The 26,637-nt window shown below is 37.6% G+C and overlaps 2 protein-coding genes across 3 annotated transcripts in view; both read left to right on the forward strand.

Annotated features, from left to right (window-relative positions):
- The first annotated feature begins 1,068 nt into the window (after nucleotides 1-1,068).
- ap3s1 (adaptor related protein complex 3 subunit sigma 1) lies at nucleotides 1,069-17,468 on the forward strand. Of its 2 annotated transcripts, XM_088076599.1 has the most exons (7): nucleotides 1,069-1,422; nucleotides 6,496-6,587; nucleotides 8,227-8,338; nucleotides 8,472-8,543; nucleotides 9,310-9,417; nucleotides 10,784-10,825; nucleotides 16,636-16,775. In XM_088076599.1, exons 1-6 carry the CDS (start codon nucleotides 1,354-1,356, stop codon nucleotides 10,817-10,819), a joined length of 489 nt encoding a protein of 162 aa, XP_087932725.1. In that variant the 5' UTR covers nucleotides 1,069-1,353; the 3' UTR covers nucleotides 10,820-10,825; nucleotides 16,636-16,775. The 2 variants fall into 2 exon arrangements, with proteins under 2 accessions (XP_087932725.1, XP_042344141.1); XM_042488207.2 differs by lacking the exon at nucleotides 10,784-10,825 and having other exon boundaries at nucleotides 1,077-1,422; nucleotides 16,636-17,468.
- Nucleotides 17,469-18,678: 1,210 nt separating this feature from the next.
- The window catches only part of commd10 (COMM domain containing 10), a 69,638-nt gene continuing 61,679 nt past the window's right edge, over nucleotides 18,679-26,637 (forward strand). The window contains exons 1-4 of the mRNA XM_042488431.2: nucleotides 18,679-18,824; nucleotides 20,510-20,600; nucleotides 21,618-21,728; nucleotides 22,847-23,002. Coding sequence (XP_042344365.1) covers nucleotides 18,796-18,824; nucleotides 20,510-20,600; nucleotides 21,618-21,728; nucleotides 22,847-23,002 — 387 coding nt within the window. The 5' untranslated portion in view covers nucleotides 18,679-18,795. The remainder of the gene's footprint in view (nucleotides 18,825-20,509; nucleotides 20,601-21,617; nucleotides 21,729-22,846; nucleotides 23,003-26,637) is intronic.

Below are 26,637 nucleotides of genomic sequence, written 5' to 3' on the forward strand. Positions count from 1 at the left end.
CATCATGTTAAAAAGTGGAGACTGTTTTATTTTTTGCATCAGTGGTGTGTTTTCCTCTGAGCTGCCACATCATCAATACCAGATGAACTGTTGCTCCATCTTGTGGCTTAAACTTAGAAATATTTCACAGCTTGTACCAGTGATATTAAGATGATGCTCTGTCATGACAGTAAATGTACTAATATCTTACTAGCTTTTTGTATTTAAATCAATGTTGCTGCTAATCACTGACATATCCCAGGCTGTCCGTAGCATGCAGTAAATTTAAAATAATTCATTTTTTTGTGTTTGTTTTTTTTTCATCTAAAAACAAAGTGGCATTATGACAAAAACCTGGCATTTAAAGGGTTAAAATTTTGAAAATTAATGAATATTTGATATTTATGATTAGGTTAAAAAATAACTCAGTGAAGGTAAAAAATAAAATTAATGTATTATATCTTTAAAGCTTGATTTTGAAAAGTGCATTTTGTGCGCAGAGCGATTAAACGAGTGTGTGTAATAGCCTATTAAAGCCTGGGCTCTAAGGGTTAATAAATCAATTATACTCTTTTTAGGCAGTTGCATTCCTACAGATTTTATGTGGGACCCTGGGACGCGGAGGGTGGGTGGGAGAAAAAATGTAACAAATTATGTCTTTAACGTTCATTATAGACGCATATACATACTATACCACATGCTTAATTACTGTTGTTATTGATGTTGTTATCTAACATATTTGTTATTAGTTAGGCATCATTAGCATTATTTTTTCTGTTCTTCCTGTATTTTAAATTTTTAATAAATTAGAAAAGAAAGTTTTTTAGGCGGAAGCTTTACATAAGCCCTTTGGGTTTTTTGCCTCTCCCTGCACTGTATATTACCTGTCTTTCTTGTTATTTTTTCTTTGTATATTTTAAACTGTGCAAAATGAATAAATACAAATATATGGCAACATAGCTGTTAAAATGAATACACAGCCCACGTTCATAAAAAAGAAAACACTTCTGTGGTGTTATTACGCCGCTGCCTGGATGATCCCAGTATCACGCTCAGAGACACAGTAAATCCACCTAATCACTTTGTGTCCCTGTGCGGTTTGCAGCGCAGGACGGCGGAGGTTTGAGCCATCGCGGCTGCTGTAGCAGAAAGAGGAGGAGAGCATGACTGGTCCTTTGACGTGGAATATTTCCCTAAAGAGACGATGGAGGAGTAGCAGCGTGTTGCTCGAAGCTATCCCGTATTAACCTTCAATCGAGACGGGATTTAGCCGTGAACCCCACTCGGAGCTGGGTTCACGGGAGCTGACAGACAGCAGTCTTTGACAGACTGACCTCTTCCTGCTCCCCCGCCTCCCTCCGCTCAGCTACAATCATGATAAAAGCCATTTTAATATTCAACAACCACGGCAAACCGAGGCTTTCTAAATTCTACGAGCATTATGTGAGTAGCATGCCATTTATTCACACATTTTATCGATTATAGAGGCTTTAATGGGCGGAAATGGTTTAAACATATCAAGCTGTGGCTGTTTGGATACTTTGTTTGATATTTTTCTTACACAAACAGCTTGAAAATGCGTCCGTGCAACATTGTTACAAACTGTTTGAATGAGGTGCGTGTACTTCACAACCGCCCCGTGATGTGCTGTTGTTTCACTCTGACCCGGGTGTGTAATCTGTCAGCCTGAGCCATGCTGTCCTTTCTCAAATATGAATAATTAAACGCGTGCAAGCCGACGCGAGGCTATCACATCCCCGCGAGCCTGTGTGTACAGGACGGTGCCCACTTGTGATGTCGAGTCCAGCTGCTGCTGCTGGTGATGGACACAGGGAAGTGAGTTCACTCTGTTTGTGTCACATGACTTTAATAACGCCCTTGTGAGCGTCTCGTGCTCAGTCCAGCAGCCGCTCACTGGTTCGGCTGTCATTAGCTGAGTGTGGTTTCCTGTTGCACCCATGAGACTGACTGTGCCTGCTCTGCCAGGAGCCCGTAAGCTTCATGCAGGTAGCAGCTCACAGCTTATGTAATATCCTTTGCTGGGAGGCTGTGTTGGCTTGTTTTCATAATTGGATTTATATCTCAAGGTTGGCTGCATGCCCCCTCTTTAATATTGTTGCTACAATAGCAAGGTGACTAAGAACAAGCAGCACGATTAATTGCAGAGTATTTTATTATCAGATAATAATTTTAGTCATTTCTCAAGTAACATTGGTAAACATTTGCAGTTGTCCGCTTCTATTAATGTAAAGAGGTTTCTGTGTGGTGGAAACTAACTCAGTACAACATCAGTACTAGGGGTCGACAGATATTGGTTTTAATGGGCCGATACTGATTAAAGTGATTATTAGTATTTAATGAGACCGTATAGACGTGCATTTACAATAAGGATGAAAATCTTTTTTGTCAATCTTTAGAATTTTCATTATAACAAACTCCAACACAAACGTTTGTTTAAATGCATTTAGCAAATGTTTAATCAAAACTGAATCTTTCAACATTACATACAGCAGGTTCCCAGCAACTTTTTTTTTTAATAAACTCAAGTGAAAATTTCAAATAAAAATACCTTCCCAAGGTTTTACACAGTAAAAGTTCCTCCCATTCTGATACTTTATTTGCACTTTTTAATTAATTAATTTTATCGTTGATTTTCATTAAAATAAATGCAGATACAGCTAATAGGAAAAATGCAAAATATTGGCCCTGATAGTTGGCCGGGATAATCTGTCGACCCCAATCAGTACAAATTTTAGATACTTTTACTCGAGTATTTCCTTATTCTTTGCTAATTTATACTTCTGCTGCACTACAACTCAGAGGCAAATAGTGTATTTATTACTTATTATTATTACCACATTTATTTGATGATTTAAAGGAACAGCGTGTAAGATTTAGGGGGATTTAGTGGCATCTATAGCAGTGAGAATTGCAGAATAAACTCAGTAGAGGTCTTAAGTGTTCATTGTTCAGGATGTTTTTACTGGGACTTACCAATTATCCGCAGAGATCTCTTCCTCTGAAAATAAAAAGACCAGATGATTAAACTGGTAAAACACTAAATAAAGCAGTTTAAACTTTACAAATCTCCTTTTCTTCTATGCTGTTTTGCAGTTATTATATATATTCCATTTCTGCAAGTGTGGCCCCCTAAATCCTACATGATGGCCCTTTAAGTTACTTGTTACTTTGCAGATTCAGATGATGTTATGATGTGTTCTTACAAGCTACTCAGCTATAATTAAAATGAGCTTCACCTTTACCTGCTGAAACATTAAAGCTATGCATACACGTCATACACAGTTATAATCCTGTACACATTATGCTGGAATGGGCTACTCTGCATGATGAGTACATGTACTTTTGGTACTTCAGGTATCTTTTTAGGCTAATACATTTGCACCTAGGACTTTTATTTATAACAATATATTTTACACTGTTATCAAGAACAAGATCTAAGTACTTCTTTCACTACTGGAACTTATTTTCTTTGGATTTTTTTTAGGGCAGCAATAAGTGTTTTCCTTATCAGTTAATCTTCTGATTATTTTCTCAGTCAGTTGGTCTAGATCCCATAATATGTGAAAATGTCTGTTTGGGTTTTTTTTGTCAGTGCATTACACAAAAATATTCAGTTTACTATCATCAAAAGACAAAAAGGTTTGCCAGGTGTTTGGCATTTTTACATGCTCAATCATTCAAACAGTTAATCGGTTATTAAACGAGTTTCTGACCTAGAATTTGGACAGCAGGTTGGGTAAAACGAAACATTTAAAGATGATCACTTGTGGCTGTGGGAAACAGTGATGGGACTTTCAAAAATTTAATTAGCAATTCATTGAAAAAAAGCTCAGAGCTGCTCCCTCCACTAAAAAAACACGAGGCAGGACAGCGTTGCTTTATGCAGCATGTTGCAGTTTCTGTTCATTGAGATGCGTGTGGACGTGTTTGTATTTCAGGAGGACACATTAAAATTGATTGGATTATACAAAGTCTGTGTTAGACACCATCTGTTATATTAAAAGCTGTGGAGGTGTCCGCTTACTGCCTGGCATGGTATAATGTTTCACACATAGCGCTGGCTGCAGAAACAGTTTTTAGCCGTCAGTTTGTTTAAGTTATGTTATGAACTTGTTCTGCTGCGTAGGTTGTAATGCTTCATTGTTCAAAGAAATCTAATTTACACAGGAAGTGACAATGTAAGAGCTGTAAGTCTTTGTCTAACACTTAACTTAATCCCCTATTTAATATTCCTAAACTGTATATAACCATTGAACAAATGCTTTGTACTACACTGTTATGCAGTTTTAAGCCACAGCAGCAGTCTGCAGTGAAGATAAAGAGAAGAGACACAGCGGAGAGAGATGCATCTGACATTTAACAAAAGCCCAGAGGCTCAGTTGTTCAGAAGTAATCTGATTGGATTTCTGCTATCAGAACTGATCACATTGTGAAAATGGATTGTTCAAAAGAAAAAAAAAGATTCATAAATCAGATTAGATCATGTAATCCAGTTTTGGTTTTGATCTGGATCAAATCCCCATTTTGTTTCGTTTTAGTAGGATTGGGATACCTTTGATCCAAAGGCTCGGGATTATCCTGATCCCAGCAGAAGGGTGGATTCAGGGTGGATTTAAGTAACAAAATGTAATAAAACGTTTAAACTGGTCAAATATATACTGTATATACATACATTTTGCACTTGATTTGTTTAATCAACGCAGTGATAAAGTAGATACAGTAAAGTGAAACAGCCCAATACTGCAAATCACAAATGTCCTCAGAGGGCTTTAAAACATACGATACACTCTGTCCTTGGATCCTCGCAGTCAATAGGAAAAAACTCCTCCAAAAAGCCTTTAACAAGTAAAAAAATAGAAGAAACGTCAAGAGGAGAAACTGAGGAAGGATCGCTCTCTCAGGATGGACAGACGTGCAATAGATACAGATGAGATCAACATAATGAAATTACAGAATAGACAATCCATAGAAAAAGAAAGACAGAAAAAGAATCTTGTCTCCATAAACAGTCCTCAAATAGCTGCCACTGTGAAACAAAAATTAATAAATTTTAACATTAATTCATCACTTTGTATTTATTACAATGAAACAGTCAAAAGTAGTTTTTATCAATTGCATCCCCCATGCTGTTTTCTGTCTCTTTGAATAAAAACTCTTAAAGCGACCCCATGCTGGCTGTTTTACCTTTTGTTCTTTACAAAGTTGTGTTACACTCATTATCTGGATTTGGTATTTTTTAAAAGTTTGTATCTGGATCAGGATCAATCCAATACAATGTTGCTCTGATAAACCGGCACAAAGATGGATTATGTGATCCCTGGACAAAAAAGTCATGTTTTATGTTACAGTTAACACAAAGGCAAAATGAAATTGTCCTTCAATTTTGGTTATTAGAAAATTGGTCTTAAACTTAACTCCGAGTGGCATTAAAGAAGTTTCTTTCCTTAAGCTTCAGGAACACTGTTCTTTTACAGATTTCATTTTTTGAACAACTGGTCAGAATCACACCGGGGATGTGGTCATATTATATGTTTCTTAACCATAAGGCCGCCTGTACGCCACTGAATTTCACATATAATGTGTCCTACAGCGAAATCAGGGAACACAGACGTCACTGCTTTTCACACCTGAACCAGAACCTCGAGGTATCTTGCAGGTTTAGATGGTCAAACAGATGCTGCTATTTTTTCATTCTTATAGCTGTATCATTAAACTGTGAGTACTGTATCCCTGCTAGTCTCATGCTACGAGTCACATGACTGATTCAGCCGTCCAGCCAGCTGCATTCTGGGCAGCCTCCGCTCTCCTTGTGCTCACTGACCTGTTATGCACCTCGGGAGGACATTAGCACCCTTTGGTGAGGCCGACTCTGTGTTAGAGCTGCACGCAACAAGATTTTCACCACCGTTGTTCACTATGGATTGACAACTTTAAGATTAAAAACCTCAGACCATATGTTTTGGGATGCTCCCTCCTGGATGTGAAATATGTTTAATCCCTGAAACCACCTAATGTAGATGTCTGATATTAATAAACCGGATGAAAGTTGAATCTGGTTTGGTGCTGTGGGATTTTTGCCCACTATTAGTTCAGGAAATCTTCCACTGTGAGTCCACTCCTGAAGCCTTTTAGTGCTTGCAAACATGCCCACGGATATTTGAGGTTTTAAACAGAATCGTATCCATTAGCAAACAATAAGATGAGCCTGCCTTGGTTCAGCTTGTACAATGTCATCATCGCCTGTGTAGCCTGTGGGCATTAGTGTATGTTTACATATGACAAAGAGAAAAGTTAGTGCATAAATCATGCTTTTTCACCCAGAACTAATACATGTATTCAATAAAAAAAGAGACGAGGGGAACCATTAATTTTCCCACTAACCCTTTCTTCCGGCTAGAAAGTAATGAAATGGCTCACTGGAAGCAATTAAGTGCACAAACAACACATTATTTACTATCTTCTCCTTGTGTAACAATCTCTGTCTCTTTATTGCAGACTGAAGACACAGAGCAACAGATCATCAGGGAAACCTTCCACTTGGTCTCGAAAAGAGATGAGAACGTCTGTAATTTCCTGGAAGGTGGAATGTAAGTTGTGAGCGTATTTAGCTCGGCGTGTTAGTGCATGAGCAAGTGTGGAAGTAGATACTCCAGTAGATCATTTACTTTGATGCAGCATCACATGAATTCATTTCACACAGTAAAGGAAAGCTCAAAGGCCTTTGTGAACGACAATCGATAGTAACAGTGTTTGTCTGAAGTTCATTCATCATTCATGAATGAGGAACCAACGAGGTGTCGTTTTACATTGGGAAACTTTATGCTCGCACTTAACTGTTGCACTTCTTCCCTCTTAACTGTTGTTAAAACCATGGTTTTAAAAAGACGTTGTTGTGAGCAGTTTCATGTAGGAACTACTTTCTTTCTATCGAACTACAGCCACCAACCCATATCACTGTGCAGAAGAAAGTGTGCATCTAGGCAAGGCAGCTTTAATTGTACAGCACATTTTATACAACAGCGCAATACAAAGCTCTTTACAGAGCGATGAACTATAAAACATATTAAAGGATAGAGAGAAAAGATATAAAAGGCAAAATTAATTACTAAATGGTGACAATTTTTAAAAAGAAAAATTAAAGATCTGCAAGACACGAGGTGCAGAGATAAAAAGTCAGGTTTAAAAATGAACTGGTTTACAGGGTGCCAGGTGAACTAGCAAACGTTACAGCTCAGTCACAGAGAACGCCATTTACGTTTTCATCTCGCACTGTCACAAGCACGAGCCTCCTGTCCATGAGTAGATGCATGCCTCCCTCTGTACGATGATACGGTTGACAGGTGTAGTTTAATAGACAGAAAATAGTTCCTATGTGAGACTGCTCATAACAAGGTCTATAGATTATCTTAAGTAACTGGGTCATTCAATGTAATTCAATTCGAGTAAGCTTTATTTTCATCTCGCTATACATTTAAATGCAGAGCAGAACGACAGAGCGTTTCTCAGAGATCTCAGGTGCAAAATATAAAAATGAAGAACAACATTTAACACTAAAAACAACCTGACTGTCAATAAAAACACCCTACAAAAAACACAGTCCCTTAAAAAAGTTCTGAATAAAATAGTTAAAAGGTGCCCAGCACAAGTATAGAAAAAAAGAGACATTGCTGTTGAGTTTTCCATTTTTTAATTTTTAATTTTTGGCGCTTTTTAGCACCACAAGCTGCCTGCCATCTAGTTCCATTATACTTAAGAGAAGACTCATTAACAGCACTACAGGTAAAAGACAAAATGTGTGATTTTGATTTTGGGTTCAACTGCTCCTTTTGACAACAACGTCACATCAACCAAAAGTCACTTTATTTGCATTTCCATGGGGGTGATTTCACGTGACTGGAGGGGTTACAACATTTCCTGTGGCTCAAGCCATTTTGCTGTGTAACACACTCACTGAGTTCAGACCCACTAAAGTCTGGATGAGCACTAACTTTCATATCTTCTCATGTTTCATCGTTCATCGTCCAATCTCTACATATGTTGATTCGTGACTAAAAACTTCCTGTTGTTTCTCTTTCTATGTTCCTGTTTTGTCTTTGTCAGTGCAGAAGATCTTATGTAAATGTGCTGCAGCCTTTGACGTGATGATTGTAGTATTTTATATATCTGCATGTATTCACTCAGTCAGGAAGGTGTTATTGTGATGCCTCCTTGTCCTCTGTGTTTCAGGTTGATTGGAGGATCAGACTACAAGCTGATCTACAGACACTACGCCACACTCTACTTTGTGTTTTGTGTGGACTCCTCAGAGAGTGAACTAGGAATTTTAGACTTAATCCAGGTAAAAGCCTGGGAAACCTAAAGTGTTACTGCACATGTGGCAGTGTGCTTTCACTGTCTTTCTGCATTTGTTTGTGTTTCGCAATCATTGGCAAATATGTTTTTTATTTACATAAAATTCTCTCCACTCTCAGGTATTTGTGGAAACGCTGGACAAATGCTTTGAGAACGTCTGTGAGCTCGACTTAATTTTCCATGTAGACAAGGTAGGAAGCACTTTTGAATCTGTTTGTGATGTTACGTATTCATAAAACTGCTTTGATCCTTGAAAGCAGAAATTGGTTGTAATACTCTACCTGAGTCATTATTGCCTCATATTATAGTTTCACACTTATCTGATGACTTGTGTCTCGTGCTGTGAAATATTACCTCTTGTGACATTCTCACATATTGAGTGACTTTCCAGATTTGCAATTGAGCAATTTGTACAGTCATCATTGGTTTTGTCAAATTACTATACATTTTTGGTTTTACAAGCAACCTAAGAAATAAAACCAGTGTCACTGTGTCACTCTTACAGCACATGAGTTTTCTGGCAGTACATTTGAGGTCTTCCTCGTAAATTAACCACTGTAATCTCAGAGGATATTTGAAATTGTCTAGTACTAGCCCTAACCATGACCTCTATTTTCTAAACCTAACCACTTCCTCCCTTGACATGTCAACGTGATGAGTAGTCTTCTGGCCAATTAAAGCACACAGTAGTAGCCATAATATTGTGTTGTAGGGATGGATGTAAATAGCCAAATCGCTATAGTTTGACAATTTTCACCTGGATACGAATAGACACTTTATTATAATAATTACTTAAAAATGTTGTTATGTGTGCTTATATCTACATGATAGTGTGTTTTCTTTTTGTTTACTGCTTGTAAATGCTAAAGAGGGGGACGAGGAGCACATGCAAATCAATTTGACTGAAAAATTTTGTTTAACGATATTAAGATCTGATTCAAATCTCATTTTTCTCAGGTCCACAACATTCTGGCAGAGATGGTGATGGGCGGGATGGTCCTGGAGACCAACATGAATGAAATCATCACGCAGGTGGACGCCCAGAACAAGATGGAGAAGTCTGAGGTAAGTCCGACTCCTCTGTCCCGTCCACTGTTTGTATGACTTGAATTTACCTCCAGTACTCTCTGAGGTATCGTAAACAGTATGCAGGCATGTGTGCATGCTGCACCCTGCATGCTACTCTCCGGTGACCTTGCGGATGCTCCCGACCTACTCTTGAGTGTTTGTGCTCTTTTTTTCGGCCTCTCCTCTCTCGCTGCTGCACTGCTCTCAAACACAGGTCAAGACTCGACATATCCTCTCCTGTATCTCCTCAGTATAAAATACAGCATCATCACTTTTGTCATAAATATGGAGACGTAATGTAACCATCGTCCAGTGCATTTCCAGAATCTGTGACCACTGAATCTCTCAATCACCACATTATATATTTATATCACATAGATCTGACACATATTCATGGAAACAGGCTGGTTGTTTTACATTCGTATTATAAAAGAGGAGAATGTGAATTTTAATGCTTTTCCAATGTGTTACATCTGTAAGTCAGTGTCCTTGCTCAGATATTTGCTCTATGCAAGGACATTGCTTTGCTTCCCATATAGCTTCTGCCAGCAGATAAACATTCACTCACTTATCGGAAAGTTTTTATTCAGACAGACAGCCAGAGACAATTTCATGAAATCACTTTTTTGTTTTGCATAATGTGGATTTTAGCCTCTTTTTGTCTTCAAATTGCTTACAACTCAATAATGTCCTAACATTGACACCGTGTTTTTGGGGAGTCCTTTCAACAGTGAGAAACGCTGACTCAAAGTCGCACAAATTTGTTGTATTTTGTGGCTCACACAACAAAGTGAAGGGTTGTAAATTTGTTTTTTTGACTGGCTGAGGTTAATTTTGTGCTCTAACATTTGAACTGAAGTGTTAACAAAGTACACTTTCTCTAATAATCTGACCTGCATTGTGTGCTTTTAACGACAGAATCTTCTTTTCGATTGATGTTCTGTAAGCAGAGTCTTCTACTGTTCTACAATCATCAGAGCTGCTCTGTCTTTCCCTCTTGGACCTACCCTCGACCGCAGTGTGTGTTTCTCACACTGACGCTAATTCAAAATGACATTGTCCATTTATAGGGCAGTGTCTGGGGAACAAGGAATGAGCTGTGCTCCTTCCAGACTGGCTAAAGACTGATTAAATGGTGTTTTTATATAAAACCTTCTCAATCAATACAGTTATTTCTGGCTATGAAGATGATTTGGGGCAAAGCTCCTGGATCATTTTTGGCTTTAAAGATGCGGTCTATGATAGGTCCTATCACTTTTTTTCTGTGGAGATAAACTGTAATTACTTTAATCTGCTTTAACATTCCTCATTCCTCTTTTTCCTGACCCTGTCTAGTTCTTTCCATTCTTCTCTCTCTTTACAGACGTTTATCTTTCAGTCTACCAGGCAGGACAGGTAGACACAGGTACTGCTAAATTTACAACCAAGTACTGTAACCTTAACTGAAGTTGACTCCCCCTCCTCGAGTCTCACCAAATGGCCCTTCATGTAATAGTAAACTGATGTCACTAACATACAGTAGGAATCTTTCATGGCAGACCCAAAAATGTCTCCTCTGGTGAATGTGTGTAATGGAAACAGCTGAAATTATAATGCAATCTACGACAACAGATTTTACAAAGTTCGTAAAGTTCAACTGCTGTTGGGACTGTGTCAGAAGTGGTTGTTAAGGTGGCGGTGCATTGTACATGCTGTCAGGTGTACCTGTTATATTGTCCACCCGCTGTAGTTTAAATGAATATAAATCTAGCAGACTGGAGAGGCTACTGAAGTTTTTTAAACTGTCTTGAAAGGCCATTTTTTAAATATCGTAACCCAATCTTATCTTCACTCAATTTCAGAAGATATGTTATATATTTAATGTAATTTGTCTCATGCTGTGATAATCACCTAAAATGATGCAGCGAATTAAAGGAGAAGTTTGATATTTTGGGGTATATGCTCTTTCACTTTCTTCAGAGAGTTAGATGAGAAAATCGATGCAGCTTACACATCTGTACAGTAGCTACTGAGCCAGGAGTCTTGTTCATGAGTGAGGGTGAAATGCAGCGCGCGGTGGGCAGGTGAGGCGTCAGCAGTGATGCGCGTGTTGCAGCGTATCCTTATAATGACGAGGGAGGTGAGCCGGAAAGCGAAGGTCTCGATTTACTGGTCTGTCTATGTTCAGAACCAGAATCAGAATCAAAATACTTTTATTTTCAGTGTACAGGTATACAGAAAAAAATGAGTTGTGCTACCTGAGTGCAGCTCATAAAAATAAAAATAAAAGACTAAAATAAACACTAAAAGCAATGAATTAAAAGACTCTCACACACACACCAGTTCAAACATACATGCTCAGTACCTGTATATGCATAGACATGAAAAGCAATACAGAAAAAACAGTCGGGAGTCTGTGGTGCTTTTGGGTCCAGTGCGGTGATGACTTTGGGGTTAAAACTGTTCATGAGTCTATTTTTGTATACTTTGATTAACCTTTAGTTTTCTAACCTTCATCTTTGAGTAGTCACTGAAAGACAGATTTCGGATAGTGGTCAAAATGAGTTTCCTCCTTAGGGTGAGTGGGGTCAGCCTTAGAGTTAGTGTGAGGAGCTCAGACTTCGGATCAGGATGCCTCCCAGGGGCCTTCTTTTAGAGGTTTTTTGGGGCACGTCAACTGGTGGGAGGCCTGGGGCAGATCCAGAACCTGCCAGAGGGATTGTGTATCTCATCTGGCCTGGGAATGCCTCAGGATTTCCCATGAGGAGCTAGATAATGTTGCTGAGAAGAGGGAAGTCTAGATTAACTTGCTCAGCATGCTGCCCTGTGACCGAGCCCTGGATAAGCTGATGAAAATGGATAGATGGAGCTTGCCTGGCTCTGTAACAAAATCTGCCTAATAGCAGCTCAAAAGCTTGCTAATTAACAGTTTATATCTTGTTTGATTCGTCATTACAAAAAAAAGTGTATAATGTACAACTTGTCGTTTTGGGGGGTTTATATATTCCTTGGCCTGAACCAGTTCTCTAATGTGCAATTTATTGACACATCCACAAGTGTTAATGTCTGATGATGTGAATAAGGACATCCTGTTTTCTTATATTTAATATGTATATATATAATATATTTTGTTATATATATAATATATTATTTAGCCATATGAAAAGTATGACGGCCATTGGCCTGAAGTTATTTTTTATGTGCTGAGTGGTATTTCCTATAAAATTTTGTAACTTGCATACATTTCTATACACATCTGGGTAAAAATACCTGGTATGTGTTATTTTTTTGTACGTGTTTTTCTGTGCATGTACTGTTTTAAACAGCTAAAACATGTATTTGTAGAAATTGTGTATTTATCTCATGTAATGTATTTGAGGGGACTTGATTTTTTTTTTTTGACCTGTAACACCATGTGACTGTCACGTGACCAGCTTTGGTATTTAAAGATGCCGCCTTTTCATATCAAACGAAGGCTGAAGAAGAGCGTGAGCTTGAAACATCGCTTGTGGATGTGACAATAAATTGTAGATAAAGGAGCAACACTTTGACACAAAAAGGAAGTCCCTGATTCTGGCGAAGAAATTGTTTGTCACATAACCCCTGCAAAACGACAAATTGTTATTTTTACACTTTTTACACAGGTTTTTTGTACAGGTTGAACAATGATATATAACCTTTAGATGTATTCTTTTTTTTAAATTATTTTTTGGACACAGCCACGTTAGCTGCTTCTCCCTGTTTCCAGTCTTTTTGCTGAGCTTAGATTATCAGCTGCTAGTTATGACAAAATTTTTACCATACAGACGTGATAGTGGTATCAAGTTTCTCATCCAGCTCTCGGCTTAAAAAAAAGTTTAGTTAATTATCCAAAATAATGAGCTATTCCTTTAAGGTCTTACCCTCTAAACAATTTGTAGTTTGCCTTAAATCAACAATAAAAGCCCTCTTTTGCAGACTTTTTATCCTGTTTTGGGGTTACTGCTCGAGCTCTTTAATAAGGATCTTACTCACATAGACCAGAGAATCAAGCTATTGTTGTGTTACACAGCTGGTGTTACTATTTTTGTACATATTAGTCATCCCGCATTTGATTAACAACCCGTTATTATGAGCTTGCACAGAGGGTCTCCCGGCTCCCCACTGTGAGGAAAAAATATCTCGAGTCTTACTCCCGAATGCTGAGCCCGTGTGCTGGACCAGCATTCCTCTTGGTTAACACCACGGTCATCTTTCCATCTAACACAAGTCTCCTTGATTCTTGGCAGAGGGAGGAATGCCCCACAAGACAAACGGTCCATTGAAATAACCTTGTGCAAATAAATGAAGTGGATAAATCTGCATTCCAGACGTTCTTTACGTGTGTTATATCACTAAATGATTTCTAAGGCTATACTGGGTTTCTAACAGAGGCGATGGGGACATACAGTTCTCTGTGGTTAAAGCCTTTTGGTCATTTTTGGGTCTGTCTGCCAAAGATTCAGTTGGGGGATCTCTAACCACACTGATTCTCAAATGTCTACTCACACTTGAGACAAAAACATCAAATCATTCACTCTCCATAGATGTGTTTTATGGTACTAAAAAGCTAAACTACTAGGCTTGGGCAGTGTCTGTTTTTCACACCTTGCTGACATTTCACCAGGGTATATGGTATATAACAACATTTGTGTCAAAAAAACATTACAGCTACCGGCGATAGAAGTCGTTCGCCCTTTTTACACAGCGATCACACTATAGGGCCACCATACAGTCCCTTCCTTATGCCTCCTTTGTGTTTTTACACAACCAAATGGCAGCGGCATCAATCCATCCCGGTGTGTAATTATAGATTGCATGCCGGTATCATGGAATCAAGAGAGTTGTGATGGGCGTGACATGAAACATAATAGTGTCGGCCTGTATTGTGACATATAAAAAAGGCATAATGCGTCAATCAATCACAATCATTCACAAGTCACAATCATTTACATTCTCTTATATGCCAGCTGATCTGAAGAGCTCCTGAATGTCATTGTTTTCAGAATTTGCGTATATTTGAAACTGCTGTTCTTTGTCTTTTTGGAGTTAGCTGCTAACTGCTGTCAGCTCTTTTAGATCTCCCACAATGGGTCACATTCATAACATGTCATCGACGTCCCACTCGTCCTGCCCATTGTCCCATCCTGCTGGCTGTCCTGTTAATACAGACAACATTTCAGCACTGTTACCTCCCGTGGTTGCTTAAAGGCAAGATCACTTGTACCCCATAGACAGAGCAGCGAGGCGGCATAACAGTGTGATTTTCCCGCCTCAAACATGCAGTGTAAAAGGGGCTATTGTAGCATATATGTCATTGTCTAGCCTACAATGCTGGGTTTCAAATATGCTATCAGTCTACTTAAGCAAGTCTTGCTGTGTTTAAATCCTAAAGGTTTATAGAATAACCAATAGTGCCCTTAATATTAAGACATGACACTTGATGCTGTGGCTGATACAGAAAGATCAGTGGGCTAAATGTAGCTGATGTGATATATATAAAAGTGGCTAATAAACTGCTTTTATAGTTAAAATAAGGAATCTGAAGATAAAGTTTTATGTAGTAATACTAATTCTGTAATGTTATCCCCAACACTTATAGTCGCCATCTTTCTCAGCTCAGCTGCCTGACGCCTGTGACACGCTGCATGCATGAGCCGTACTTGAAGACTACCTCGCTGAACTGCTTCAGCTGGCGCGCTTGCAGTGTGCACTGACAGAAATGATGCAGTGGCACTGCTGCAGAGATGCCTGCTGCTATAACTACTGTATTTCCACAGTTATAAGCTAAAATTCCGCTATTTTTTAAAGATCATTTTTGGGGGATTTCCCTTTATTAGAAAAGACGGATATAATAGCATAATTTGGGAAGAGAGGGAATGACATGCAGCACAGGCTGGTGTCAAAAACCTGCAGCTGCTGCTACAAGGACATAAAACTACAAATTTATGAAGCCGTGCAGCTACTGCATTGTCAGCAACGTGGTCTCGCAAATATTTCACAACAAAAAGCCTTGTGTTAACAGCTGAAGGGATTCTGTTGACACAAACGCTGTTAGAGGGCTTTTATTTGGAAAGGGAGATAGAAAAGGTTGAGTAAAATGGATATATTTGTATTTCTTCACATTTGTGACAGATAAAAACATTGAAACTGTAGTTAGAGGTGGTATAACATCAATATTACTACAACACATTGCCTCAAATCAATACAACATCTCTGAAATAGTTTAATAGAAAAAGGAGTGAGTGTATTTTGATGGCATCGAAAAATCGTATATTTTTTTTGATTTTTTGATACCCTGATATACTGTAACACTGTGATACTGCCCAAGCCTGTAAACTACCTTTTTTACTTTCCTTTAAAACGCTACATTTTTCTCATAAAGTTTCACATTGAGATTCATTGTGTTAGAGTGAAGTGCCCCCTCTGTCCCTGACAATAGATTTCCCATTGTAGTTTAGTCCTACTATGTTTACAACCTTCTCATGTCATCAGTAGTTCAACATTCTAGATGTGGAAATGGCACAATAATCTCACAAATCTGTATATAGATAGCTGTTGTCATTTGTAGACTTTGCAGAAGTAATTCAACCCACTAGAAGTCCAGTATCACCTGTATTATTACAGCTAATATTATGTTGACATGTTTAAATTTGATGCACACATTCTATACATACCTATCTATCCAAACATCATTTCCGTCTTCACATCCAAATCCATTTTTTCTGCTTTACCCAATTCTTTCCTTGCATTTTTACCCTTATCGGTCCTCAAGAGTCCGGTGGGTTCACTTTCCAAGCAATGCTGCCTTTTGTCCATTTTATGAATGTCCAGTACTGCAGTACATCAAAATTAGTGAATGGTCTATTACAGTGTGTCCTCCGCACAGTTGATTCATAATTGGCTCTGGTTGTGATGTAAATCATTGTAGAACCAAATAATGCATGTGCATATGAAGCTATGAAGGCATCTGAATGTACATTTGCACATGTCGTCTGTCTCAGTAGCGGTCAGTGCTTTTGCATTTTGTCAGCAGTTGACTGTTTTGTGTCTAGTACTCTGTTTAGCACAGTGTGTCTTTGTGTGTGTGTGTGTGTGTGTGTGTCCAGTGTTCAGTGTTCAATGTGTTGTCGTGTACAGTTTTTTAATTCACTGATTTGTATCTTATCAACCCTCCGTGTGTGTTTTGTGTGTGTGTTTGTTTGTGTGTGTGTGTAGGCCGGTATTGCAGGAGCGCCTGCTCGTGCCGTATCAGCTGTAAAGAACATGAACCTCCCGGAAATGCCCAGAAACATCAACATTGGTGACATCAGCATAAAAGTGCCAAATTTACCCTCCTTCAAATAGTGGCAGCGAGATCCTGAGCCTGCAGGTGTCAGCCAATGTTTACCGTGATGCAATCTGTTTACCAAAACCTCAAATTACTAACTTTTATCAAAACTGTACATCTTGAAGGTACTGTGTGGTTTGACACTCCTTGTTCTGGTGTTTTCTCTTTGTTTTTCCTATTAAAGAAAATAATGTTTTACATGTTTTGTTTCTGTTGGAAGGAAAAATTAAGTATTTATTTATTTGTGGTACATTCCTTCTGCCTCGCTGGAGGTTTGCCCCTGATGTTCAGCTGCTGCAGTACAGATCTGTGTCAGTTTGCAACTGAAATTATTTTACCGACTTAAGTGTTTACTTAAAAGAGAAAGCTGGCAGGTGGTGATGTTTTGAGATGATTTCATTGGTTTGCTTATTCCAGAAAACCAGTCGGTGGTGGAAAGAGCATGAAACTATTTCAAATACCAACTCGAAACAGGTCCGCTAGAGTATTGAAAGTCACACATTACAGCACCTTTGTAAAAATCAGTGCAAAGAATTACATTACAGATATGCTGTGCGACAGAAATATGGATATATATGCTGATATGATTTTTTTCTTTTCTTATTTGTATGCAAAATATTTTTAAATGATTTATCAAGTCTTATCAAATAAGTATCTTAATTTTAATCTGTGCATGATTTTTTTTCTCTTCTTTTTCAACATAATAAAGTGTCGAAACTCAGCCTTTGTGTTTGTCTTATTTAATCATGACTATAATCTTATATTTGTCGATATGCATTTCATACAGTACATTAACAAAATGGCCTAATGTGCAGCATGTCATCCCATCGGCCCTAGTGATGTTCCACTTAAAAGATATTGTTAGCAGCGCTGGATGTGGCCGGTAATCACTGCAGGGGGGAAACATGTGGTGAAACATAACATTAGTATATTAGAGGGGCCTTTTTCAGATGTAGCCTAACTGATGACTGTTTTAAGGGATGAGAACTAGAGGGGCATAAGTGACATTTGACCAACTTTACAGGACAGCCAAAAAAAATAAAAATAAAAAAATAAATAATAACCATACTTTATCCAACTTTATGGATTTTAATTGTTAATATTACAATTTTAGAAACATCTTAATGACAATACACTCAATGTATAACATTTTGACATTCATTGATTTTTTGTGAACAAATGAATAAGTGTCCTTTTACCCCCAAATAGTTCAGTGTGTTCAGTATTTAGTTTTGTTTTTTGATCAATAACGCTTTATTGGGTTAGAATTTACAAGTACCCTTAGTAGAGTAAAGAAGTTTTTAGGGTTCTTTGGTTGTATAATGTTGCAGTGTTGTATGTTGTTGTTTAAATAGCATTTTTATTGTATGCATGGTTGTAAATGGATGATGTATTGTGCATATGAGTATAAATGTGTGGTGCATGTGTGTACATAAATATGTACAATTTTGATCCATATAATTTTAGATATATATTTTTATTATTTTGTAAAAATTTATTTTCCTGTTAATTTATTTAGTTTTGTTAACGGATTCACAGACATAATACGCATTAATAAAAGATTTATGAACCATAGAAAAAACATTAGTTATTAGTTATACGGCATATGATAGTGCTGGAGTAATCTTAATACAGGTTTAAACACGGCTAGAAAACAAGTTATGATGCTTCTGCAGTTTCGCATTTGTTGCGGCTCTATTTGTCCATCGCTTATTCCGTAGTGACGCTTGTAGCAGACACTTTAGTGGTGCGCAGCTTTTACGCAAACTACGTTGGTATTTTATTGTGTGGTCACGGTTGCTTCATGATTAAAAAAAATGTTGACACAGTTGTGTTAAAATTCATCACTGACACACTTTTAACCTTTGTTTAAATTCTTAAAGCGAGTTATTTTTCTGTATTTTATTCTTAATGCGCATTATCACGCAGCTTTGACTGTCATGTGAGCCGTCTCGTGACAGCAGGAAGTAGGAATAACAACACTGAGGATGCTGCTGCTGGTGCTTTGAAAGTCCTCAATTTTCATTTTCGGAAAGCAACAGATAACAATGACTTCTTTTATTAAAGAAACACAAAGGTGAGTCGCCTTTTATATACAATTTAGAGGGAAATAAATCCCTTTTTAGCTAACGTAAAGCTACCTGCAGCAAAAATAACGAGACACGAAGCATTACGAAAGTTGTCGATATTGTGGTTTGGTGTGTAAATGGACATCAGCAAACACGGTAAAGTTGCCTTTGGGGGACTTATGTTACTGCTGTTACCATTAAACGGTGTCTTTACCAGGTTTTCTTGCTCTTTTGAGTGGGGAAACATTTTACACAACCTGCCCTCTGCCAATTTATTCCAGTACACACAGTAACATTTACATAAAATTAATTTAAAAAATTAAAAAAATTAAACTAATTACTCTTTAGTTCTGTGGTCAGATTTTAAAATAATGGCCGCCCACGTGTTAAGTTCATTTTCACCAGTTATTTTGCAGAAAACTGGTTTATATTTATTACTTTATTGTGACTGTGATGCATTGTGTTAGTTTCAAACTAAGTTGGAATCAAACCATGTCTAACATGATAAATACATGGCATGTAACTCTAATGTCTCTCTTTCTTAATGTATATCTATCAATCTATCAATCTATCTATCTATCTATCTATCTATCTATCTATCTATCTATCTATGTATCTATCTGTAATTTTGTTTTGTACACATATCTATTGCACATATTTATGTTCTGGAGGAGGCATCCCTCCTCAGTTGCTCTTCCTGAGGTCGCTATTATTTTATCCACGTTAAAGGTTTTTTTTTTTGGGTGAAGTTTTTCTCTGTCCACTGCACGGAAACTGAAAGAGTAGTTTACTTGACCTGCTGTGAGGGTCTAAGGACAGAGGGATGCTGTATGCTAGAAAGCCCTCTGAGGCAAATTGTGATTTGTAATATTGGGCTTTTTAAATAAAATTAAGTCACATTATGCAGTGTTGTAATCTGCATTTGAGTTAAAAAGTCTCAAAAGTCACCATTCTTCTGAATGAATGTGTTCATGTGTTATAGAAGCTTTAATTTTTGATGGAAATAATATTAGTAAGTAAGTTTAGTATCAAAAATCAAGACCGTATGCCATAGTACAAAATAAAATTTCGTAGAAAATTTAGATATAACAACATACAAAAGCTAAATTGTAAAACCAGTATTGTCATATAAGATGTAAAGCCATGGCCTAAAATCCCCTGTTCTTCAGAACTGGTGAGTTCAAATATATCGTGTTTGTATTGCTCCCTCTTTACTTTAGTATATTAGCTTTGTTGTATTTTTAGGTCATTTTTTTAATGCACGCATGTACAGCCAGTGAAAAAATTGTCTACATAGCATATTTACTCTGCAGTACCTCGTAGAATATGTCATTGTGTACATAATAGTCTTTAAACTCACATTCATGTTCACACAACCTCATCTAAGGCTGCTATGCAATCTTCACACTTGTACTGATGCTTTTATTTACCCTGTGGGACATATTGCAATGAAGTGAAGACACTACTGTCTGCTGATGCTGTATGTTGTCACTGCTATATGTTTATAGTTTATGTGTGTTGGTTGACAATGTATAGAGATACCTTTGAAATTTGCTGACAGCCAGCGTGACGTACCTTTCATGTGTGGCATCATACTTGGGCAGTAAACTCTGATTCTTTTTTTTTAACTCAAAGATCTGAGTGCTTTTTTACGCCACTGTCATTAACACTCACATTTGTTCTTACCAAACAGCATAAAGGAAGCGGTGACTTTCATCAATGCGATTGATGTGAACAAGTTCTCCAGGCTGATCTCACGCATCATACAAAAGCTTCATCTGAAGGTACAGAGACTGCACAGTGTTCTCGGTGCCAAAGACAAGAGGCTTTTGAGGCTTTTGCTGCAAAGCTGTAGCACCAGAAAGAGCAGTGAATGCATAATGACTTATTGGAGCATCAGTCACACTCGGCTCTAATGAATGCGCACACATGCCTGGCCCTGTTGATCACACTGGTTTTTCAGAAGACTTAGCTCACTGTCAAAGGGTGTCAGTCATTTATTCTAAGAACAATTTGTCCATTTAGCTCTGTTTTTTGATTGCTAAGTAATATTTGTTTAATACTAATATACAATTTAATAAGCATTTTAAAAAGTCATGGCATGAAAAGTACTGGTGTAGCTATTATCATTATCAATTATTATTTTGCATGATTGCTCACTGACATGGCTTCCTGTCACAGTTAATGACAATGGAACCATTGTGATTGTTATTAGTTTAATCTGTGCTTTTACTGCTCTGTCAAGTCATGCTGTGAAAATAGCTTTTCACAGCGGATAAACTGCCTTAAGTCCATTGTTGTTGTCCGAAACGTCAGATTAAATTGAATTTGAATGGTTGCACATACATATGCTGGCCTTTGACACTCACGTTACTTATTTATTTATTTATTCACATAAACTTTTTACTAGAAAACAAAATACATTTTTGTCTACCGGATGCAAAATATTCTTAAAAACAAAAACAAATCAAAAAGCTAGGTAAAGATCATATTTGAATAAAAGCAAAATCTGAACAAATAAACATACATATACATGCCTGCTCACATGCATGCACACATAGATAAATATTTGCACTCATACATGCAAAAGGGCACGTTCATATACTTACATAATTATATTATGTTGGAAAACATGCCCCTAACCTCAATGTTTATGTAATGTAATCCTAAAATGTTTTATATTTTTATTTTAAAAAGTTGTTTACTCTCAAGCATAAAACAGCTTTTCATTTATGATTCAGTTTTTAAAAACAGTGATTTATTTAAGGGTCTTTTCACAGTAAATTATGTTTTCTGCACAGGGAGAGCGGACATTCAGTGAAGAGGAGGAGGAAAAACTTCAGGCTGCTCTCTCATTGGATAAACAGGCTCTCAATCTTGTCCTGGAAACTGCTGCCTTTATTCTAGAGCAGGTGAGAGTTGGTCATCTGACATTTGTTACATTATTGTGCCGCTTTTATCTGACATGTCTTCCTCTACTGCTGATGTGTACAGCTCTGTGGAGATTCGTCTTACACCCTGCATTACTGTGCATCTTTAGTCAGCATTAGGTTTTAGATGCAGGGCCATCAATGTAGAGGGAGAAATAGAGCTGATTACACAGGGCCCCAGTGAGAAGTGGGGCCCTAAAAAGACTGGAATGAAAAGTTTGGGTTTTGTTTGCACTTTTTTATTTCTAACTAATGAGTGCCATAACTTTATTAAAATTGGCTGAGAAAACATTGGTTTAAAGACTGGATTTTGTATTAAAGAATACTGGAGGCTCTCTCACCCATTTAAGATACAAAATGGTTTAGCTAGACCCTGACACACCAAGCCGACGGTTGACAAGAAAGCAAATTCAGGGTTCCAAAAAAAGAAAGAAAGAAAGGAAAGCAAAAGACAGCAAACCTACTTTAGGACTCTGTATGAAGATATCCATTCCTCTAGATGTGAAGAAATAAGAAATTTTTTGGATCTAATCCACTTGTGTTGTTTCAGTGCAGACACAGACGTCTATGTCCACTTTGTATTTACCTCCTGGGTTGTTAACATTATACAGGAGCATTTAGAGGAAAATATGACCATGCAAAGTGACTATTACTGTCTACGGTGAATGTGCAGGTGCTCCTAAGATACCATTTATGTGCGCATCACTTTGCCTGCCAGGCAAAGTGATGCGCACATAAATGGCCAGGCTCATAAAAAAAACAGATGACCACAATTTGCCAAATCGCTGGTTGAAATTGTTCACTTTGCTTAAGTGTATGTTTTCAAAAGCTTTATATGTGAAGATATTTAATCAGAGACTCACTATAAAGACAGTAAGAGAAACCGGCATGATGTCTGTAGTGTTGGTGCCTGTTGGTGTGGATCACGTTGTGAGTCCATTTCTCCAGCTGGGGTCACTGTTGTATCGTGAATTGTTATATTGTAGCAATGTTAAGTGTTGGGAGTAAATAGGACTGATCTGTTACACTTGTAAAACATGGTTAATGGTAGCATTTATTATACAGTTACTGCTCTAACCCATATCTCCTCTCCTCTGCAGGCGGTGTATCATAATGTAAAGCCGATCTCTCTGCAGCAACAGCTGGAGGCGGTCAATCTAAACGCAGACAAAGCTGAGGTGTTCTCTCAAACCTGGACCGCCGCCGGACCTGAGCTGGTGGAGAGGCTAAAGCATAATACCTTTGCCCCAAAGAAGGTAAGGCTAATGTTAGAGAAAGGGCTGAAATAAATTTGATTTTTTTCTGTTTTTTTTTTTTTTTTTTGCTGGAACTCTGAATTTTGCCCACACTAACCATCACACCATTTCAACCAAAACCTGACCATGTTTCTGAAGCATCTGATTAATCCTCTCCCAGACACTGTGTAATTATAGCCTACTTTTAACGCTGTTTCATCCCTTTGAACTGAGCACTGTTTAGCGAGACATTATAGTGTCTTGATACTAAATTGAGAATCAACGTCCGACTATCCATATTAAGACTGACCTGCTTTTGTGTGAATTCATTTCCAGCTGTTCGGATTACAAAGAGTTCTTTCGCAGCTCACGCAAGTTGTCACGTAGATTTTAAAAACTTGTTCCTCTCTATAACTTGATTAAGCGCTGACACTTCAAACAGCATCGCCCACAAAGTCAAGGGAATTAACATCTAACGCAGAGTAAATAAGCAGCATTTACGCTTCAGTCACATTAAGCTGGAGTTGTTGCTGTTGTCATACATGAAGACGTTTCACCTGATTGGGTCTCGCAAGTCGTCTTTCTTTCCCCCATGAATTTGTTGCTGCCAGCAGGAGGCTGTGACAGCCATTGATGCACAACATAACCTCTGCTGCTGCTTTGACTTCATAGTTTAGGTGTTTTCTCGTCGGCTTTTTCTGTTGAATAGAAGGCAGGATTTTGTGTTCAGTCATTTTGTAGTCTTTGAGTGAGATTTTCAACTCTTTCATAGGATCTCCCATTAAAGAAACCAGTAAACACACTCACTGCCACCTCATACTTCCTTTCTCACATTAACTGAATATGATATGTCATAAAAAACTCACCTGCTGTTCCACTACGCTACCAATTAAACATTGATCAAATTAAGGGAGTGAACTGGAATCAAATGCATGTTTCATGATCTACTCCTAAAATCAAGATTTACAAAAGTGTTGATTTGTGGGTAATTAAACGGTGTTCACAAATGCATTTTCCAATCCAAAAACAAATACCTACCAATTTGAATAAATGCAAAGCACTTTTACTAATCAGTAGTTTAGATTTAATTTAATTGTCATTTCACAGAGCAAAGCCACTGAGGCAATTAAATGCAGTTTAGCATCTAACCAGATGTGCAAAAAGTGTAGAGTGCATAATAATAATAATAATAATAATAATAATAATAATAATAATAATAATAATAATAATAATAATAAAGTGTAACTTATTTAGGAAACCCAAGCTGTTTATTTCAAAGAAAATCTAACTATGCTGCATCCCTGATGTTCTTTCTGCTGTTGGAGTGAACCTCCAGTAGATCAGCAGCAGATGATCACAGTGTTTTTATAGGCAAATAGTTAACAAAAACGTTTGCAATATAGCTTGGTCCTAGCCCATTTAGAGCTTTGTGTATACTGAAGAGGACCTTGAAATAATATAATAGCATTATAAATAGTATGAACAGTGTGTGATGATTGCATTTGATTGCGTTCAGTAAAAAAATACAGCTCAATGTGAATAAATGTCAGGATTCTACTCATGTATTTCCAACTTCAAGTTCATTAATCTCAGATTTTTTTCCTTTTGAAACTAAATGTTTAGAAACATTTGTTAAGATTTTTGCTTTTATTTGATTTGTGGAATACCTAATGTGTTAGGTTACATTTGTGTTAGGAGGTTTTTGACTCTTATCACGCCACACATGCATGTTATGTTATATTGCTGGTGGAAATCTTGGATGTCAGACTTTGTTGCACATTGATTTGTAACCAGTGCTTAGACTTATATCTCTCGGTTATGATCACTGTTTAGGTGCACTGCTCATTTGAATTTCATTACTCAATTGGACTTGAAAGGATGTCCTAGGTAGTCTTTATGTCGGTGACTGCCAGTTTTCTGATTGATTAGCCCAGTCGCTGTTTAAATTAATGCTGCTGTTCAAAGAGATTTATCTTCATCGCCGGTGAGGATTCCTTTGATTGCTGGCTTTTCCTTTTAAAATGAGTGAACCACTTGGAGTTTGCCAGAAAACAAAACCACCATATGTTATTGAAGGGACAGTTCACCCCCAAAGCAAAAAATACATATTTTTCCTTTTACCTTTAGTGCTATTTATCAATATAAATTGTATTGATGTGAGTGTTGGCTGTGTAGCCCTCTCTCCAATATAATGGAACTAGGTGGCATTCGACTTTTGGTGCTCAAAGCACCAAAACATACATTTAAAAAAAACAGCAAAGTCACGACTCAGTTACTCAAGATAATTCACAGACAGTGTTGTGAGCAGTTTTATGTAGGAACTATTTTCTTTCTGTTTAACTACACCCACCAAACGAATCACTACACAGAAGGAACCGTGCATCTACTCACGGATGAGAGGCTCGTGACAGCGCAGGATGTAAACATTAATGGCGTCCTCCTTAGCTGAGCTGTAACGTTAACGAGCTCAGAGGTGCAAGGTGAGCTAGAAGAAAATGCACGCTTCCTTCCTTGCAGTAATATGATTGGCAAGTGTAGTTCTGCAGAAAGAAACTAGTTCTTTCCAGAAATTGCTACCAACAAGGTTTATGGATTGTTTGTGGAATCGGGTCATTATTTCCGGGGAGAGACATTGCTGTTAAGTTTTTCTAGATGTTTTTTTTTTTTGGGTGCTTTGAGCCCCCAAGCTGAGTGCCATTATACCATTAATTTCATTAATTCTGTTATATTGTATAGAAGGCCGACATCTGTACGGTCGATATCTCCAACACTCAGCAACTCACGCTAATACAGTGATTGATAAATAGCATCATAAGAGGAAAAAAAATCTATTTTTGATGTTTAGGTGAATCATCCCTTATGGCACTGTGCTATTTGTTTTTATGTGTGGTCATTTATTCATGCATTTATGTATGACATAATATTAACCTACAGCTTAGATTTTTATATCAATGAATTTATTTTGATTGATTTCTTTAAATTGATTCGTTTGCAAATACCAGATGCAAAATAAGTAGCACATCACGGAGTTGTGATGTTTGTTTATGCTAATGAGGATGCTGTTCCAGTCATGAATAATGAGGTCCAGCCTTTCCTCACCTCACACCTGCCCTGTGATGCCGTGGAAGCATCCAGACCCAATAAGTCACACATGGTTTATTGTTATGGCCTCTCTCTGCATCATAAAATACTGAACTGCCCTGCCTTGATTCAGTGCTGCTAATCCATCACACTGCTACAGCTGACTAAGACCGAGTATTAGTCTGACAAGCTGCAGCTCTGAAACAAGGTAACTTAAACTTTGAGAAGATTAAGAAAAGTTCTACAGAAGTAAATCTTAATGTCAATGATAATTACCATATTCATGAGTGTGATAATACAGTGGCTTCTGTTAATGATGTTGACTTTAGGTCATCTGGTGAGAACATGGTCAGCAATCATGCCATTAATATCTTATGTACACTGCATTTTTAACTAAAGGACCTCATTATTCTTTTAAGACTGAGATAGAGTCTCATCTTCATGAAATAGGAACACAAATCTCAGGAAGTCACAACTTATAAATAAGCTACAACTTAGAGCTGCAGCAATTAGTTGATAAATTCATTTTTTAAAATGCGTTTTAAAGCAAAATGTCAAAACTTTCTTTCCAGGTT

The sequence above is a fragment of the Plectropomus leopardus genome, chromosome 4 (genome assembly GCF_026936395.1).
Source record: "Plectropomus leopardus strain MGB_pleo_1.0 chromosome 4, ASM2693639v1, whole genome shotgun sequence".
Taxonomy (NCBI): domain Eukaryota; kingdom Metazoa; phylum Chordata; class Actinopteri; order Perciformes; family Serranidae; genus Plectropomus; species Plectropomus leopardus.